Genomic DNA, 21,701 nt, shown 5'->3' on the forward strand with positions numbered 1-21,701 from the left:
CTCATCAGAGTCATTAAGCCTATAGCACACTCCTACTCTCAATTTTGATCTCCCAATGCTTATGTCCCACCAAACTGACTCGACACTGCACTGTCCAGCGATGTCGACTGGCTTCACTTCCTTGGATTTTATGTGTTTCTTAACTAATAGCATAACCCCTCCTCCCTTCCTATCCTGTCTATCCTTTCTGTACACATTGTACTCCCCAAATTCCAGTTCTGCATTCCTTATATCTGTGTGACACCACGTCTCTGATATCCCAACAATATCTGCCTTTGATGTTTTGAGCAATACCTTAAATTCATCAAATTTATTTACCCAACTCCTAGCATTGGTGTACATGCAAGTATACATGCACCTGTTCCTATTCTTAGCTACCATAACAGAACCCATGTGTTTACTTGTACTGCAGTGACTCCCAGCAGTTTCTGAAATATCCTGCATCTTGTTTTCCAGGCTGCTTCTCATTCCAATAGAAGCAGTGCAAGAATCACTTTCACCTCTGCCAGTTGCTACTGTTAATCTATTATTCCTTGTATCCCCCCTAAGCTAGCAGTTTTCCGCCCCACCTAACACTGCCTCGATAGCATCAGCAGATATTCTTGCACCCTTTCTATTTAAGTGTATCCCATCCCTGTAGAAGCAGTCTCTCCTGTTAACAAGTACAGACCAGGCTGAAAAAAATTCTACCCCTTGAGCCTTGCACAATCTTTCCAGGGCTGAACTGATCAACAAGTCTCTCAATCATATACTCCCTCTTATCGTGTCTGGGCAGAATTGCAGACACTTTCAAATTCAACCCTAATTCACTGTTTTTTTTCCAACAGTGACCTGTACTTGTTAAGTAATTCTGCCGGTCTCCTACTCTTAACATCATTAGTGCCAACGTGTACAACTATATCACCTTTTGTGCCCTTAAAAGATGATATCCGCTCTACAACGTCATCAACCTTTGCCCCTGGCAGATATACCCTGGTCCTGTTCTACCTATCCTTTTTACAAAGCATGTTCCTCATTTCCCTTACAATCACGTGTTAAGCTTACTGTGCATTGAAGGGGCAATAAACAAACATTTTTCTGTTGCCCGCCTCGGTGTGTTCCATCAACCATCAGAAGAAAAAAAGTGTTACTTGTTTGTCTCCCGCTAATAAAGTCAATACAGACTTGCATTTAAAAATTCGTGCCTCTGTAGCCAGGTGAGAAGAAGCAGCAGTGCGTAGCACACGTTTCTTGATTAGACTGGGGTTCAAGCCCGTCACCACCAAATATGGAGAATGCGGAAAGGTCAGGGAATGACCACCGCATATCCCAGAGCAATATGGCCTTAGTTGCTAATGCTCCTAAAATCCAAATAAACATAAACAATTTAAAAATTCAAATTTTTAAATGAGCCAGGTGAAAATGTTACCGCGAAGGAGATAACGGTAAAAGATCTAGATGAAATCTTTCCTAAGCAGGGAACCGCAAACAAAAGGTTTGAGGTTCTCTGTGATATTTATTTTGCCAGGGCCCAGAGAAGATTGTTGTTGGCTATCGGAAATTTATATGTCAGAGGTTCCCAAACATTCTCGGTACACGGCGCACCTAGACCAAAAGAAATACCTAACAGTTCTGTTTATTAAGTAGTTAGGTCCAAACAACTTAATAAGAAATGTCGAAACTGTGAACTACCTTGAGCTAGTAGTTCGCGTGGTATCCGACGGATGTTGAGTATCGCCATTTCCCTTGAAAATTTAAAATATTCCGCAGCGCAGAGTTTGGGAACCACTGTTTTATGCAATAAACATTTAATTCCATGATTATTTTCATTATCTTTTACATGGTATACAGTTAAAAAGTTATTTAAAAGGTATTTTTAAAATTCTTTATGGACATTCGTGAAGGTCAAGGACCAATCATAATTTTTCCTATTGATTATTATATTCGATTAACGCGTTTCCGTTTTTCACGATGTGCTCACGGGATGAATTAATCGCATTAATTGAGGTCAGCCTGCAGTCTATTAGAAGGTGTCCTTGCCAACTTTCTAAATACACGTAGTGGGTTGTTGCATTGTAAACAACCTCCTGAGGTATTTCAATGAAATACCGTATAACATTTTTACTGTTTATTTATTATTCATTGAGAATACCTGATAATGATATTTTTGCAGCAGTATATTTAACTACATCATGATACAGTAGTAGCTGTTACTTTATGCATTTTAAATAAAATATACTAAAATCATTACAATGTAGAATAAATATGTTGAATTATCACCATCTTTTGAATACTGATTCTCAATTTTTTGTAAAAAAAAAGAAACAAACAAACAAAAAAAAAAAACTTACCAATCCACAGAGTCATACTCAAACCAGTTGATAAGTACATTGATTCAGTGAGAAAGAAATTTAGAACACTCCCTAAACGAGAAAATGCCAAGGTAATTCCAAAAGCCAGTGCCAACTCTTTCCCCGTAAACCAGAAGGCTGTAATTCGATTTTGTACAACTAAAATACAAGTAAAAAGTTCATTAGCAGTATTACGTGGTGCTAGAAAATTCTTAAATTTTCAAAAAAACAACTCTTTAAAAAGCACAAGTAAAGATCATTCAAGTGGTACTGCTATTGGCAAGTATGCTTGAATGAGAAGAAAAAGCCATGTTCCCAGGGTCCCCAAATTCAGGTTTTTAGCATTAGCATTAGTAGAGGCATTTGATGCAAGAAAGCAAGCTTATGCAGCATCAGCCAAAAAAAAAAAAAAAAAAAACACTTCCACTTCACCCCTCCGTTCGTTCAAAATACCTGTCCAGCTGAGCCTTAAACTTATTTAGGCTATCAACCTCCACCACAAGGGATGGAAGTCTGTTCCACCAACCAACCACCCGCTGGCTAAAGGCAAATTTCCGCACGTCTATCCTACATCTGTCTTTCCTCAATTTGAATTTATGCCCTCTCAGGTGATTATTCTGAGCTGGAGGAAGAATCCCATCAGCATTGAGCATGCTTAAACCATTAAACCAGGTTTGGTCCTGAAAACTAAAAGTGTTCTTTAGTATATATTCCTGTGTGTATATACCTCTTTGCTTGATACATATATAAATAATAAAGTAACTACTATATATAAATACTGATTTCATTCAAATTATACAGTGTGGCAATAAAGTTTCTTGACTGTGGTCATGTTCAATAAGTTGAAAATAAACAGAAGTGGTATGTTGTAGTTCAAACTTCCTCCAACAGATAGTGGTACAGAGATTGTTCAGTAGGCTGACAGATTGTATGTAGCAACCAGTTTCACCAGTAACGTTAATATTCTGTGTCACAATTTTGCAATGGAGCAATGAATGAATATCAAATTTTGCTTTAAACTGGGAAAATCTGTAACAGAAACATGTGAAATGTTAAAAACTGTTTATGGTGATGAAACATTAAGTTTGATTAGTATAAGTGGTTCAAAAATAGATGTGAGGATGTTCGTGATGACTTAAGATGTGGTCATCAATCAACCTCTAGAAATGAGGACAGAGTTCCAAAAGTGTTGGAAAATTGTGACAAAAGATTGCCATTTGACCCTCAGAATGATGGCTGATGAGTTGGATATGAATATGAGGGGTATCAAAAAGTTCGTACCCTGACCTAGATAAAACATCAGTAGGAAGATGCCATTTTTAATATAAGTTGTCTACATATTCAATAACTAACATGTGAAATTTCATTCCTGTAGGTGATTGTACACCAGAGGTGGGGCCAGGAACCTGAGGAAGGAAGCTATGGTTGACAAAGTGGGTATCAAGCAGTGGTCAAGTTCCTGCATTTGCAGGGCAAGAAAGCTCAGGAAATTGACAAAGAAATGAAAGCTATGTATGGGTAGAATTGTCCATCCTATGATACCATAAAAAAGTGGGAATAGGAGTTCCAGTGCGGTCATACAAGTGTCTTTGACGAGCCAAGAGAAGGAAGGCCATCAACATCCACAGACAGTGAGACGGTTTCAAAGGTTGAGCAGCTGGTGCCGAGTGACGGACGTGCAAAAATTCATAATTTCATCGCAAATGCAGCGGGAATTAGTTATGGGTCTGCCCACAGCATTTTACATGGCCATCTGCACATGTCTAAGGTCTCCACATGATGGGTTCCAAGATTGCTGACGCCTTTGCTTGATTGATTTTTTTGATTTTGGTAGTTGTTGGCGCATTGGCTTCTGTGGCCATATTGCACCTCCCAAGGTTTTTGCAGTACTTTGATCCAAGCCCGAGACGGGAATCGAACCCACGACCTTTGGGTTGCCGGGCAGGTACTTTACCCATTCGGCTAGCCCGGTCGGCTACGCCTTTGCAGAAGCAATGTTCTTGTAGATTGTTGGATTTGTGTAATATGGATGTTGAGAACTTTTTTGATCAGTTAGTGAAAATTAAGACGAATGCTGGGTGTACTAGTATGATCCAGAGACTAAACACATGTCAAAGCAGTAGAAGCACACCTCCTCCCAAAAACGCAAAGACCACTCCATCTGCGAAGAAGGTGATGTTGTCCGTGTTTTGGGACAGAAAAGGGGTTATCCTGACAGATTACCTACCTTGTGGTTCCACACTTACCGGAGAATACTACAGAAATATTTTGGAAAAGTTAAGTGATGCTTTGAAGGTGAAAAGGCATGGAATGTTAACCAAAGGTGTCCGTCTTCTGTCAGACAATGCACCAGCTTACATGGCTGCTGCCACTACTAACTTTGTTCCCCAGTGTGGCTTCAAACTACAGCAGCACCACTCTATTCTCCTGACCTAGCACTGTCAAACTTCTTGTTTCACAAAATGAAGATACCACTGCGTAGACGCCGCTCTGATTCGTCTCAGGAAGTCATCAATGAAGTGGAATCGTAGTTTAAGGCAAAAAGTGCGGACTTTTATGATCAAGGCATTAAACAACCGATCCATAGATGGGAAAAATGTGTTACTATACATGGAGAGTACATAGAAAAGGATTAAAGTTCCTGTGAAGTGTCACCTTTCTAGGGCTATTATTTCTAGGTAAGGGTACAGATTTTTTGAATCCCCCTTCGTAAGGAGAAGATATATTCAATTCTGCATGAAGATTTATAGAAAAGGAAGGTCTGTGCAAAAGTTTTGCCTCACAGATGATCAGAAGCAATAGAGAGTGCCATAATATGAGACTGCACTTGTAAAGATAATCCTAATTTCCCCAACTGTGTCCCTGGATATGAGTGTTGACTGTTTCAGTATGATCCAGAGATGAAGCATTACAGCATGCAGTAGACTTCAAGATCATCACCAAGGCCCAAAAAGTTCTGTTTACAGAAGTCCAGGATCAAGATGATGCTGATCATGTTTTTTGACAAACAGGGTGTGATTCACAAAGAATCTGTACTTGAAGGGGAGAGAGTCAATGCTGCATTCTAAGTACAGTGTGCTTCAAGTATAGGTGCTTTAAAGACTATTTAAGTGCATTTCCTGAATGAGACTGCCATTTCGAGAGAAAGACAGCTGTTTCTTGTTGCATGACAATGTCCCTGTACATTCTGCACTTGTTGTGAAGACATTTCTGATGAAACATGGCAGTACAGATTAACCATCCACCATACTCTCCTGATCTAGCACCAATGGACTTCTCCCTCTTTCCCAAGGTGAAAATTGGCTTCAAAGGAAAGCAATTTCAGGATGTTGAGGGCAAAGAAAAATATAACCACTGAACTGAACATCATCTCTTTGGATGCCTTCACTGACTCCTTACAGAAATTTTTAGAATGGTGTAATAAGTGCATTCAATCAGGTGGTAATTACTTTAAATAAAAATATAGTCAATTTTGAGCTCCTTCACTTTGTGCTCTTTTTATTGCACCAGTCCAGGAACTTTATTGACACTCTTTGTATGTAAGGCAAAACTTTGATTTAACAAAAAATATGAGGGCTTACAGCTGTCTAAATTCAAAAGAAGGCATGTGGTTACAAAAGTTATTAAAATGTTATGAAAATTGTTTTACTATGAAATAAAAAATCTTAAAGAAAAATATAACCACTGAACTGAACATCATTGTTTTTTTTTTTTTTTTTTTTGATTTGGTAGTTGTTGGCGCATCGGCTTCTGTGGCCATATTGCACCTCCCAAGGTTTTTGCAGTACTTTGATCCAAGCCCAGGCAGGTACTTTACCCACTCGGCTAGCCCGGTCGGCTAACATCATTGTATTTTACTGCTCTTATCAGGCACGAATAGAAGAATCTTGAAACTGTCATGTTGCACTGTGCTGACTCTCAACTAAAGCTTATTCACAGTCTGAAAAGCTCTTGAATACCCTCTCTAGAGGTTCGGATAACATCTATTGAAGAAGCCTGAAAACTTTAACTGGGTGGTTTCTAACATTACCTCCTAATACCCATCTCCCTGACATTTTTTGGGTGATGATAATAATCTGAGGAAATTACCATACTATGGGGTCTTCTAATGTGGGGAGTGGGATCTGAAGAGTTGTTTGTGAGAAAGAACCGTTAGTAATTGCAAAAGCCTCAGCATCTCGACCAGCTGGGTCGGTGTGACTAGAAAAAGGAAGCCAGCTGGAGTTGTGAACATTAAAATCACCAAGGAAAATTACCTCACTGTTAGGAAAGTTGGACTGGAGAAAGTCAAGTTGCAAAGAAAGGAAGTCAAAGAGCTCCAAGTGATTAGTGGAGTTGGAAGAACGGTCGAGACAACAGTTGAATTTGACACAATGAGGTAGAGAGATTTTAAGCCAGAGAAGATCAAAGAGAGAAGATTCCAAATTGCCAATTCTCTGACAGGGAATATCATAACGGACATATGCACAAGTACCACCTTTGAGGCGAAAGGAATTATACAGTGAATAATTTGAGCATCTGAGATCAGCAGTAGTTGAATCAACCGATAAATTAGATTCTGTCAGAAAATGTACATGGGGTTTGGCAGACTGCAAGTGGAAATGGACATCGTTGAGATTAGAATTGAGACCACATATATTTGTGAAATGAATTAGGAAGTCCTTGGGAGGTTTAGATCTTTTTGCAGATAAGCTTGCTCTATTAGTTTGACAATTCATGGTGTATTCAGTAGTAAGAAAAAGTGGGTGGGACAAGCTGTATGAAGTAATGAAATTTTTGGATATGGCATATACATGGTAAGAATATACCCAGATCCTTGACATAACGTGGCCTCGACAATTCTCCCCGCATACACACTACTCAAACTTCCTCCAGTCACTATCTGGCAGAGTAGAGGTAGCAAAATTATACACTAGCTGATCCAGAAGCCTCCTAGAGAGTTACCAATAGGTTCAGTCCAGTGTACTAACTAGCGGCCGGCTTGTGAACACCGTTTTAGAGCTGTACTCTCTAAATGTAAGGAATATTGGATCTCGCCACGATGTTCATCATAACCTCAAAAGTCATCAATCATACTGCATGATGGAAGAGATAGGGAAGGGTTGACCGAAACTTAGCTCTGGAGACTAAACATGGGTTCCATCACTTCAAGCCTCCAATAAGCAAAGTGGTGGTATTGCACTGGTTGATGAGAGTCATCTACCACCTAGTACTGCCTGGTAACATAGAGGGGCAGCATTCCTCATGTGATGTGGGTGCCACACCTCAACCCCTGCTTACATTGGTTCACACCTGGGTGGGCACCCGCCATGTACTTGTGCATGGAGGTTATACCCAGGATTACTAACAGTCCCACCATCGTGAAGCTGCAAGCAGAGGATTTGGCTGTCACAGACCGTCCGGACTTCACCGAAATTGGATCTACTTGACTTGAGTGTCACCCGAATATCAGTTCCATCAGCTTTTAGACTGCCAGGTAGCAAATACAACTTGTCTGGCATATCTGATTTTATTTTTATTTTATTTTTTTAGGTAGTTGTTGGCACATCGGCTTCTGCGGCCATAGTGAACCTCCCAAGGTTTTTTTTTTTTTTGCAGTACTTTGATCCAAGCCCAAGGCGGGATTCGAACCCGCGACCTTTGGGTTGCCAAGCAGGCACTTTACCCACCTGGCTAGCCCGGTCGGCTGGCATATCTGAGAGAATGTCTGTGACAACCTCAAGGACCGAAGAATCTAGTGTCTTGACAATATAATTTTGTATGTTTAGTAAAAGAGCAGTGAGGCATTTTCAAATATCCATTGTTTTTGAAGTTTGTTAAAATGGATGTTTACTGTAATAAACAAAAACCTGAGGTAGCATCTACAGCACCAGAATGGACAAATCTAACAATGGCTATTTGGCAGGCCTTGTGCTCTTTGCACATCCACTGTAAGGTTGCTATTACTGGTAACACTTAAACAGTGTAATTCAAAATAAACTTCTAGCTATGGAGAAAAGAGAGAAATCCACATTTATAGAGATAATGTGTGCTAATCATTAACAAGATATTCAAGACCTCTTAAGAGTTAAAATCCATATTGACAAGAAGTCTTCATCTGAATGGAATGCTGATATGGAAGACAGAAAAATAAACTACCTGTAAAATAAACACTGAAAATGGTGTTATCCGTGCTAATTGGGTAAGTGAGAGATAAGAGAGCTGAGAGATAAACTGATTATTTATAGCAGCATTCTTTTTGAATATACACTTGAGAGGCATGTTGGATTAAAAGAAAGCACCCACAGAACTGAGCTATTGATCCCATTATGTCACCAGGTGAGAGACAGACTTAGCACACAACTCTGTTGGCTGCTAGTGAAATCAATGTGCGATAACTCTACTTACTTATCCCACTTAAAGTGATGTTGAACACCTCCAAGAATCTCGTGATGTGGTAGCTACATTGGCGATGTCTGTAAGCGTTACTGTAGCACTTGCCACCTATATTGCTGCAGCTGAGCTTGAATATCAAGGCCTATGTGACATTTTGCCTTGTCATGGTCCAACACTATGCCATGTGTTTGTGCCTCCTATGCTTTTATGGCCTTCTATAACTGACCCACTATTTAACTGTTATTGAACAACCAGCTATCGGAAGTGATTGGTGTTGATCAAGAAAGAAGGTTAGCACAACCTGTCCAATGGGCATGTAGCAAATTCTCTTTGACCTATTATTCTTATGTAACATTCTTAGATCACTGAAAGACTCGCACATTTCAAATGGTACACGGCTACCACATGATGATAAATGTTGATCGTGTTTGGGTCGTTTTTGGCACCACTCAAATACTGTATCACTGCACACATCTGGTTGAGTGTATGCATGTTGCTTGTGGTATGTGAATTATGGCTACTATTTCCACCTCATGTCAAGTATTTGACACCTATAGTTACATACCAGTCCTAGTGTGCATTGTTGTTCTGCAGGTGCAGTCTTTCATTTCCTGCACATCTGAATTGCTTATCTGAATTATTCCAAAAGTCCCTATTTCATTTGAACAACCCTTACACTAACAGTACCTCTTATGTACTGATTTCCAAGCACTATAACAGTTGTTATTAGTAAAGTTTTAGGTTTTCTGTGGCACTTAAAAAAAAATAATAATATATATATACAATAGACTCTTGATTTTCCGGGATAGATAGTAAAAAACAAATCCCGGATAATTGATTTCCCGGTTAATCCAGAAATATAGAAGTCCCGATATACATAAGAGATATGTTCCAGGACTTCTTACTTCGTCGAGTTTTACATAACTTGGGAATGACTAGTAACATATTGCCACTATATTATTATTGACAAATCTGAATTCAGCACGATACTCGTTAATGTCTGACCATTTTCATGCATTCTTATTAGTTTAATTTTCTGATCCAAATCGATTGCTTTCCTTTTGTTGGTAGATGTACTAGTACCATTGTCACTTATTCTCTTAGTCGGCACTACAATAACGGTCAAAATTAAATTTTCTGAAAAGAACTTCACAGTGTTAAGGCAAAAACTCACTATTATCACCCCGCGCAAGCTCACATTTTACTAAAGCACATTTTTGGAGGTCAACAAAAAACAATTTGCACTTTCCATTTTATTGGACTTTTCTGTTAGCGCAATCAATTATAAATGGATAGTAAACTCGATCTTATTGCATTTGCGATGATACCGATAGCTGGAATTCTTTTTGGTTTTTACGTTATTATAGTGAAGTGTGTATCCCCTTCACTGAAATCTTCAGTCATATAAAAAAAGTAAAACATAAATAATTGTAAGAATCTTCTCTTTTTTCCTATTTTTTTGCTTGTTACTCCGATCTCACTTGTGCAATTTGTGCGTGCCATGATCATTGTTATTGATTGCTTATTTTTTTTTTTTTGTTGTTTTAAATTTTACAATCTTAAAAAAAAATAAATAATAAATAAAAAAATAAATAAATAAAAATTGAGTGAAAACAAATTTACTTAAATTCATAGTTGCGTAAGTTGGGGACTTAATGTATCGAAAAATGTTCAGCAACTGACGTAAAAAATATGGTGATGGATAAAAAACTTACCACGTACTACTCGTGTGTTTCCAACACGATGCTTCCCTTTATTTTTTGAGATGTCAATTTTAAATCGCTTCACTTTATTTTTTACAATGTTGCGTATGGTTTGGTCACCACTATAATGGTTCATTATAGATTTAACGAATGCACCGTTTTCAAAATTTTGAATAATTTCAAGTCTTTGTTTAACTGAAAGCGCAACTCTTGCATTTACTTGTGCAATTTGTGCAATTCGTGATTGTGCAACTGTGCAATTCGTGATTTCAAACAAAAAAAAATATATTTACTATAAAAAAAAATTGACATCCCTGACATAAATAACAAAACAAAATTTGTCTTTTTGCAGTGCGACGGAACAACAATCGAAGCGATGCACTAAAACAAACTAAACATTTGGTCTCTCTCTCTCTCTCTCTCTTTTTTTTTTTTTTGAGAGGCGGGCGTGAAGACAGCGGGGTTTGCAAGATAATAGGTACACTAATCTCCCAATGACGACTTATAACACCGCTTCTTGTCGCTTATTTACAACTTGCAAAATATCTATTTATACCTATTCTAGTTATTACTTGAATTTTATGATTTCTGGTTAATTTTTTTTTCTCTTTAATTTGGAATCTTGAAGTGTCCCAGTTAATCCGATCCTGGTAAATTGAGAGTCTGCTGTATATATATATATATATATAATTTTTTATCGAAACATAATATTACAGTTACATACACATACTTACTAGTGAGAGAACCATTTCCAGCACCAAACAGAAGACGTCCAGTGAGCATAAGTGGCAATAATGCTGCTTCACCTCGAAAATGAGCTCCTAGTGCAAAAACTGCTGATCCACACACACATAATGATGAAAAAAGGAACACCCCAACTAACAAGCAAAAAAATAAAATAACTACACACTTGCATAAATTAAAAATAAAAGAAGCAAAGAATATGAGAAGCTACTCAAAATTTATAAAAATGTATTTAAAAACAAAGATTCATTTAGTTACTAGCTGTTTCAGTTTGTTCTCTCCATTCAAGCATGATTAAGTACCAGTAATGGTCTCAACACCCAAAACTTAGTTCTAAAATGGAATTCATTCGGAAATATAGCCACTTTAATTTAGATACTTTGATGGATTCAAAAAAAAAGTAATAATTTTATCCTTTCTGTACCAATAAACTAAATGAAACAATATTCACACAATATAAAGTAACTGGCTAAATTCAAGAAAAGGAAAATAAATTGTTACTGTATTACTGTCATAATTTAGATAAAACAGCAAAACTTCTTTAATATAAGTAACTCACTGGATATTTGCATAAGTCTCAATTATGGAAATATTAAAAATAAAAAGAACAAAATATTGGGGAACTATTAAAAAGACTTATATTTATTCTGAAATGCATTCCAGATAAGTGTGTATAATAGGTCGTTAATTTATGCAGTGCATAACATTTCAGCACATTCGATTTTTTCTTCTTAAATTTAGTGAATTTTTTATTTTTCTGTGATGAATCAAAGTGAAAAGTAAATATAGTTATCTCCTTATCAATTATTTATTAAGATTAGAACTTTTTAGAATTTAATAAATCTCTGTAGTTTTATGTTCTCTAAAATTAGCACACAACTCTGTTGTATAATATTTATTATTCAATCCCACATACTTTTAAGTCTCTTTCCTCTCTCTGTATATATGTATACCTTCACAAGTGACACCACACTAGTGAGTCTTAAATAATAATACAAGCGAAGCATGCACGGACTGTCTAAAGCTAACAATACTCCATTAAAAACTACTTTAATCTATGAATTTCTTTTTTCCATACAATTCATATGGAAAAAAAGATATATATATATATATATATATTAATTTCTTGGAAATAAACAAGCAGTTACCTTTTATTCAGTGCATAGGATTTCTTCTTTCCCAAAACTCCTTATATGAATAAATTACGAAATGATGCTTAAAACAAATTTACATAATTTAAAATAGTTTAAAACTCATAATGTGTTCCTCACTATTGACACACGGACCAATACCCCAGGATCACAGTGGAGAACCCCACCTCGACCCCAGAAATATTAAACCCCCATGCAACCTTTAGTGAAGGAAGACATTTTGTCATAAATGCAAAATTACAATACGAATAAAATGCTATTAAAATAAGATGAAAGTACCATAAAACCATGCAGTTAAAAATTCCTCACAGGAATATCAATAAATTACTATTAAAATACTGAGACAAAATAACTAAAAGATTCCACCCTTAAGCGGACTAAGACTTTGACTATTGTCATGTTCACAGGGTAGAATGAAATTAACGAAACAGGGGTATGTTGGGAATCTTATAAATAGGAGATTAGTCTTTGGTACGCATGTGTTCAAAAGTCCACGAATCAGATATGAGATTTTTTTTTTTTTTTTTTTTTTAGGAGCATTAGCAACTAAGGCCATATTGCTCCGGGAAATGCGGTGGTCATTCCCTGACCTTTCCGCATCCTCCGTATTTGGTGGTGACAGGCTCGAACCCTGGTCTAATCAAGAAGAGTGTGCTACGCACTGCTGCTCCTTCCCACCTGGCTACAGAGGCGCCTCAGATATGAGAAATGGTCGACGAATGTTGATAGAGTTTTTTTGTATTTTCATTTCTAAAGTCTTGGCAATCAATAATTTTGTATAATTATGTTGAATACTTAAAATTTTGGCTTCATTAAACAGGAATGTATGGTCTTCATTTATCACATGGAATGCTAGTTTCGATGCGTTTGCACATGATGCACGAACTGATGCTTCATGTTGCCTAACTCTCAAATTTAAAATACATCTTGTGGATCCAATGTAAGACAAATCACAATCCTTGCAAGAAATGTGGTAGACAAGGTCATGTGCTACTATTTGCATTTCAGTACCTTTGAAGAGGTTAATAATTTGCCTGTACCAGTGTTCAACATATGGTATTGAAGTAAAATATTTTTTACTAATCCTGTCATTATGTCTCTTATTGATTATTTTGTCTTCCGCTTCTAATTTAATGCTGTTGATAGAGGTAATCGGGTATTCTTTATTTAAGAACTTATTTGTCAGTTCATCCATTTCTATCTGTAGGGCACATTGTGTGGAAGAATATTTGAATGCATTTAAGAACTGGTTTAGAACGATTAACCTTTTATATGAGTATGGGTGATAGCTACTATAGTGTAAGAACATCCCCGTATTCGTGGGCTTATGATAAATACTGAAATTAATATTTCTGCCCTCCCTCATAAGTGTAAAGTTTAGAAAATTTATAGACTGTTTCTTTTGTTCTGTTTCTAGAGTAAATTTTAACTTAATGTGCATATTATAAAAAGTTTGTAAAACTTCATTAATATTGTCATTATTATTTCGTAATTTATTCGTATAAGGAGTTTTGAGAAAGAAGAAATCCTACGCACCGAATAAAAGGTAACTCCTTGTTTATTTCCAAAATATTAATAGAACGTAGGAAAAGTTGAGCATATGTAAGCTCTCATTTATCTAATATTAATTTCTGGATTTCTATTGGTCTGATTTTAATTAAATTTGAAAGGCTCAAATATACAATTTCATGAAAATCTGTACATTGGGAGTTGCTCTGTTACATAGAGACAGATGGATGGATGGAGAAACAGATGGACACACACGGTGAAGACAAGGCACATATGTACAAAGGCAGATCAATAAGTAATGCACAATAAGCTGTAACATCTTTATTATCTCTGAGACATTGTAACCATACTTCATATACATAAAATATAATCTATCAAACTTTGTAAAAATACCATTCAATATAAGAACCACCACATTTGCTGCATTTTCTCCAGCATTCTTTCCAGGCAGTGAATGCATTTGGTAAAAATCAGGAGGCTGATGTTTAATGACAGAAATGAGTTCCACGTCACTCTCAAACTCCTTACTATGCAGATAAGTCTTTAGTCTATCACACACACACACACACACACACACACACACACACACACACACACACACACACACACACACACACACACACACACACACACACACACACAATAGGTAAGGCATTATGCTGCACCCCAGTTGAGCAATCTTTGACAGTGTCATCTATACTGCATGCAGCCTTATGGTTTATAATGAGTCAGTTCAAATCTTTTGGCTCTCAGAGCTCGATTAAGCTTTTCCAAGGACAAGAACATCTTTCTTTGTTGATGCTTGTCCCACTTTTCAAGACATCAATAAAAATGATGCCATTTTGATCACAGAAGAAGGTGCCATAGCTTTCGTCAATGATTTGTAAAGTTTTGGATTTTTGTTTACATGAGGTCTCAAAATGGAAGGTTTCATCACATGTGATGACCCCTTTAAAACATTCAGGATTGCTAGCACCAGATCTCTCCAAAAGATCTTCACAGAGCTCTTTCCTTGCAGCCATCACCTCTTATGTGAGCAGCTTAGGCATCCACTGAGAACAGATTTTTCTGTTCTCAGTTTCTGTACCCCAGTCTGCTGATGATGGTCAAAACACTTCCCTTTGACATTTTCACAGCATCCATCCATCCTTTTCTGGTGGATATGCACCTGCCATTTTGAATGAGCAGTTAAATGAGTTCTTCTTCGTGTTCACTGTTTGTAACACACTGTTTGTGGCCTGCTGGCTCTTGGTTTGTCCTTAATGTCGAAACAATCTTCCTAAAACTAATAAAAACGGTTGGAGCTACCAATGGACATTACTTTGATCAACTGTCTGGTCTCCTTAGACTGCCAGGAGCTTTTGATGGATAGATGTGGCTGACTAATCACATCCAATTTGAACAGGAATCCATCACACACTGTTGCTGGAAATGGCTGTCACTTTGTCGATCCATACCTTCAGATCTAAAAACACCAGAAAAATGATATTAGGTGTTAATGGGTAATTGGTAGTACAAGTGTACATCATAAATTTCCCTCTTCTTTATTTATTCAAGCATAGTAATTATGCATTACTTATTGACCCTGTCCTTTTGTGCATTGTGTGTGTGTGTGTGTACAGGCAGTTTTCGCTTTACGAGTTCCCGGGTTTACGAGTTTTTTTCCCCAAGTATCAAGTATCAACAAAATCGAAAATATGAACATTAATTGCAAAAAATGAATGTTAAACATTCATAAATACCGCATTCTAAACCATGTGCGTAGCTATACAATACAGTGTACCCCGCTTTACGATATTAATCAGTTCCAGAGACACCATCGTATCATGAAAATATCATAATGTGAACCCAATAACACATTGTTTTTTGGTAATTCGTTTCAAGATCTCGGAAGTTGAAATTTTTGCTGTATAACTAAGCTATTTATCTCTCTAAATTGTCATTTTTAATTAAGGTCACGCTTGTGACCTTAAGGCCATATAAAAGGTCGTGAGCATGGTTTGTAAATTGTATTAGTTACCAATTCAAATCAAAATGCACTACACTTTCATCGTTATCATATGTTCCATTATAAGAATCAATTTTAAACGCCTTTATGATATTTTTCTAAAGCACATTTCTGGAGGTCATGACCATAAAACAATAAAAACAATTTGCACTTTCCAGTTTATTGGGCTTTTCTGTTATTGCAAGAAATTATAAACGGGTAGTAAACTTGATCTTCTTGCATTTGCGAAAATACCAATAGCTGGAATTGTGGTTTTTTACGTTATTATGGTGAAATGTGTTTCCCCTTTACTGAAATCTTCAATCGTATATAAAACATAAATAAATTTTCAGAATCTTCTCTTCATTCCTTTTTTTTAAGCTTCGTAAACTTGTTACTCCACGCAAATTGCGTGTGCTGTTAAAAAGTGCTTATGCGTGCAATCGTGAAATTTATAATTAAAAGAGAAGATTATCTTGGAAACAAACACCTCTTGAAACATTTCTGAAGAAGACGACTCCTTGTGCAACAAACCAACGAGTGCCGAGCCAATAATCAGTGATCAACAAGTTGAATTTAGTTGATAATGATGAAGAAAAAACATTCTTTAACATTTGTAAGTTGTAAATAATTATTATAATTTGCTTGAATTTACAGGCTACGTTTTCATTTTTTGAACATGAACTAATTTCATCGTTGAGAACGTAACCCCTATTTTTAACTTTGTCTATGGGAAATAAATTCCTGCTTTACGAGCGCACACTAGGAACAAATTAACTCGAAAAGTCAAGAACTACCAGTATTTTGAATGGAACAACAAGAAGGTATAAAGATAGAAATAACAAGAAAAATGGGGAAGTAGTCTTTTTTCTCCTTGCTGTGTGTGGGCCTTAAAAAAAAGGAAAGAAAAATGAAAGTGAGGAAACAACACTCAAGGCTAACATGATTTTTGCCACCACTAATATATCAGCTGTTTTGAATTCAATTTTATGTGCAGAATTTGAAAATGATTCTTAAAATTTTGCATATGTCACAGTTTCTACGTATACAGGTTTTTGTGTTTACCCATAATATGCACCTTACTACGATTTAGGGTAGTAGATATGACACGGAGCTGTTGTATTATCTGCAGATAATGTTTGCATGTGCTCACAGATGGCAGTAATGTTGGGGAAGGTTAACATATTCAGTCTGTCTGCATCCCATTTTTCTCTCTCTTTCTTTCAATAACAGAAAGACAGTTGTAGTATATGTACCATTTATTTGTATATCCATTCCTCTGCTTAAATTTTTTAAGCAGAGGAAGTGTCTGAATTACCATGACAATTTATGCTACATGTATAGACAGTTTACAACAAAATACAGGGGAAGAAAATCTACAGTATTGATAAAAGTATATATTCTTTGCACTTTGGTTGCAAGACATGAGGACAAAACTTGGGTTCCACATATGTGCTGTATGTGCACCACAAATCTGAGAATGAGGCTAACTGGAAACATTAGAAGTATGTCTTTTGCTGTTCCTATGGTGTGGTGAGAATCGCACAACTACATCATCAAATATCCTGACCTATCACCTGCAATAAAGCCTGCCAATACCAGATCCCTTAAAATCAATGGATAAAGGAAGCAGTAAAGAATATAATGAAGATTCGTGTGTTTCAGACTTTACTGGACCATCCACTTCAAACAGATTTCGACTAACCTAAAAAATGACTAAATAATGCTCATGCTGTGCTATGCAGATGTTCTAGGGCATACGCCGACTTATAATTGTGAACTGTGCCAACTTATAATTAATGAGCTGTCCTTGGTGCATTGGTTTTCGATATACTGAGGTCACTAAACAGCTGAACTAAGATGCCTAGAAATGGGAGAGCATGATCCAGCTAGTAAAAGTGCTACAAGAGGAAAAAGAATTGAGATAATGAAGGAGCAGCATGTCTGATCCACCAAGTATAGCTCATGCTGTGCTATGCAGATGTTCTAGGGCATACGCTGACTTATAATTGTGAACTGTGCCAACTTATAATTAATGAACTGTCCTTGGTGCATTGGTTTTCGATATACTGAGGTCACTAAACAGCTGAACTAAGATGTCTAGAAATGGGAGAGCATGATCCAGCTAGTAAAAGTGCTACAAGAGGAAAAAGAATTGAGATAATGAAGGTTGTTTGTTTGTTGTTTGGTTTTTAGGAGCATTAGCAACTAAGGCCATATTGCTCCGGGATATGCGGTGGTCATTCCCTGACCTTTCCGCATCCTCCGTATTTGGTGGTGACGGGCTCGAACCCCGGTCTAATCAAGAAGCGTGTGCTATGCACTGCTGCTCCTTCCCACCTGGCTACGGAGGCGCCCCAGATAATGAAGGAGCAGCATGTCTGATCCACCAAGTATCTGCATGTTTGTCAAATCGGAGTACCCATAGTTGTACCCTGCATTATTATTAAGGATTTTAATATCCTGGAGGAAGAGTTCATGGTTTCCTTCAAAGTGGTCTTCTGTTTACATTTACTCCAATACAGCCGGCAACTGCTTTCGATAGATGACTGTCCAACAGTCATCTATCGAAATAGGATTCCATACTGAAAGGCAGGACCTCTCTCTCTTTCTCTATAAATGATATCTGTAATGCCTTAAATATTTGTTTAGCAGGCTGAGTGATTTTGTTCAGTGACTCCTTCTACAGCAGATTCAGGGTATAGCTTTTCTTTCTTTCTCTCTTTCACCTTTTTTTTTTTTAAACATTCATGTTCTACATTGGTCTGTTGTTGCACATGTATGTGTGTGTGTGTGTGTGTGTGTGTGTGTGTGTGTGTGTGTGTGTGTGTGTGTGTGTGTGTGTGTGTGTGTATAAAAAATGTACAATAAAATATCTGTATATTTTATTTCTATTCTGCCAAGGAGATTTATTTTATATTTTGTCTGTAGTTACAAGATTTGTTTCAGTAAGTTCAATATTCAGTCCCAATTTATTCTCAATAAAGGATGATGTCTTTCAAATAAACTAAATTTCAAGAAATTTTAAATATGTGATGATTACACTAACTCTACAAGAAATATTTTTCCGATTTGCAATAAAGAATAAACAATTTCAGATAAAATAGCTATCTAATCCCCCCCCCCCCTAAAAAATTAAAAAAGCAGATGCATTAGATGTAAAAATTAAATGTATGTGGTAATGATTAATTTCAAAAGAAACATTTTGCTGATGTACAACAGAGTAACAAACATGAATTTGATCTGTTATAAAAACAACAAAACAAAAAACTTATCTTGTTCAGCATAGCATTTAACCAATATTTCCAATTATTAATAACTGCTAATAATTGGAATGATGCATTTTATATATAGCATTCCAAAGTTTTATAATGAACATAAAGTTCAGATGATGCCTTCTTAAAATTTAAAAAGTAATTTCTGGAATGAAAATTAAGGAGGAAGACAGGAAGTCTTCCTCCTTACAGGACAGTTTACTCCTTCCAGTTATAACCTAGGAACCTGTGGAGATATGCCAGCCTAGCTGCAAGGGGAGTCGACACAGGCAGCTAAACTGACAATCTCCCACCCACTGATTCATATCTCATTATTTTTCAGGCTACGTCAAACTTGAACCACACCCTCCAGAACATTCAACCCAAACAAAAATACTATCTGGATCACCAAGTATCAAAGTTGTACTTGTGAAGCTTAAACAGAGGACTGTATGAGGCATGTAAAGCAGTAGCTTTTCATTTTCTCAGTTTACTTACCACAGTCAATCTCAAAGAAGAGATTGAAGAGATCTCAAAGGAGACCGGCAGAATTACTTAACAAGTACAGGTCACTGCTGAACAAAAGCCGTGAATTAGGGTTGAATTTGAAAGTGTCTGCAATTCTGCCCAGACACGATAGGAGGGAGTATATGATGAGAGCCTTGTCGATCAATTCGGCCCTGGAAAGATTGTGCAAGGCTCAAGGGGTAGACTTTTTTTCAGCCTGGACTGTACTTGTTAACAGGAGAGATTGCTTCTACAGTGATGGGATACACTTAAATAGAAAGGGTGCAAGAATATTTGCTGATGCTATCGAGGCAGTGTTAGGTGGGTCGGAAAACTGCTAGCTTGGGGGGAGACAAAGACCAATAGATTGACAGTAGCCACTGGCAGAGGTGAAAGAGATTCTTGCACTGCTTCTATTAGAATGAGCAGAAGCCTGAAAAACAAGATGCATGGTATTTCAGAGACTGCTGGGAGCCATTGCGGTACAAGTAAACACATGGGTTGTGTTAGGGTAGCTAAGAATAGAAACAGGTGCAGGTATACTTGCGTGTACACCAATGCTAGGAGTTTAGTAAATAAATTTGATGAATTTGAGGTATTGCTCAAAACATCAAAGGCAGATATTGTTGGGATATCAGAGACGTGGTGTCACACAGATATAAGGGATGCAGAACTGCAATTTGGGGAGTACAACGTCTACAGAAAGGATAGACAGGATAGGAAGGGGGGAGGGGTTATGCTATTAGTTAAGAAACACATAAAAACCAAGGAAGTGAAGCCAGTCGACATCGCTGGACAGTGCAGTGTTGAGTCAGTTTGGTGTGACATAAGCATTGGAAGATCAAAATTGAGAGTAGGAGTGTGCTATAGGCCTAATGACTCTGATGAGTATAATAAGGAACTGTACAGGGAAATAGAGTGGGCCAGTAAATCAGAGAGTCTTATAATGGGAGATTTTAATTTCCCAGATATTGACTGGAATTTGGGGGCTGGTTACTCACGCACTAGCAGGGCTTTTGTGGATTTATTGGATGATTGTTTTCTACATCAGCATGTTCGGGAGGCAACTAGAGGGAGTAATACTCTTGATTTGATTATCAGCAGTGATTCTTCATGCATTAAGAATCTGCAGATAAATGAACCACTAGGTGGCAGTGATCACAGTGTGCTGAAGTGGGATTTACTCAAAGAGGTAACTACCATTAGGGGTAAAGGGAAGGGTTATTGCTTCCGTAAAGGCGACTACGATGGACTGAGACAGTATTTAAATTCTATACAGTGGGTCCAACTGATGATGTTACCAACAGCAAATTCAAAATGGGAAGCATTCAAAGAACTTATCTTGGAAGCTACTAGGCTTTACATACCAACTAAGAAATATTGCTCAAGGTTTAGGCCAAAATGGATGTCAGATGAACTAATGAGGCATATGGCAGAGAAGAAAAATGCATGGGATACTTACAAATTAACACATGACACAGAAGCCTCTGATAGATACAAGTTGATATGCAACCAAGTTACAAAGGAGGTTAGGCAGGCGAAGGCAGATTACGAGAAATCCTTGGCAAGGGATGCAAAGAGTTCTTTACTTATGTAAACTCTAGAAGGAAGGGGATGAATCAGATTGGTCCACTTGATATTGATGGGTCAACTGTTCATGATTCTGCTCAGGTAGCTAACAAACTAAATGAATATTTTGCATCGACATTCACACATGAGGAGTTATTCAGCAAGGGGAATGCCAGAGGTGTATTCAACTCTAGCAGTAAGCTACAGAATCTTGAAATAACTGGGAGTAAAGTGGAGGAGAAACTGTTGAAGATAAACACAAGAAAGGCACCCGGGGTGGATGGGATCTATCCAGTTATATTAAAGGTGGCAGCAAAGGAAGTAAGCAAACCCTTAGCCATAATTATGAGAGCTTCCTTGGACTCAGGGGAGGTACCCATAGACTGGAAATGTGCAAATGTGACCCCAATTCACAAAGGAGGATCAAAGGCTGACACAAGTAATTATAGACCTGTGAGCTTAACTTCTGTTCCAGGAAAATTAATGGAGGCACTGGTTAAAGAAGCACTGCAGGATCATTTAGACAAGACTTCAGTTATAGCTCAGACACAGTATGGTTTTGTTAAGGGGAA

General features: G+C 37.2%; 1 protein-coding gene across 1 annotated transcript in view; it reads right to left on the bottom strand.

Annotated features, from left to right (window-relative positions):
- LOC150083405 (lysosomal dipeptide transporter MFSD1-like) overlaps positions 1 to 21,701 on the bottom strand; it is a 98,339-nt gene that overhangs the window by 40,289 nt on the left and 36,349 nt on the right. Inside the window, exons 5-6 of the mRNA XM_090377248.1 lie at positions 11,143 to 11,286; positions 2,331 to 2,489 (exon numbers count right to left, since the gene is read on the bottom strand). Coding sequence (XP_090233374.1) covers positions 2,331 to 2,489; positions 11,143 to 11,286 — 303 coding nt within the window. The remainder of the gene's footprint in view (positions 1 to 2,330; positions 2,490 to 11,142; positions 11,287 to 21,701) is intronic.

The sequence above is a fragment of the Mastigoproctus giganteus genome, chromosome 7 (genome assembly GCF_048544385.1).
Source record: "Mastigoproctus giganteus isolate SK-2022 chromosome 7, ASM4854438v1, whole genome shotgun sequence".
Classification (NCBI taxonomy): domain Eukaryota; kingdom Metazoa; phylum Arthropoda; class Arachnida; order Uropygi; family Thelyphonidae; genus Mastigoproctus; species Mastigoproctus giganteus.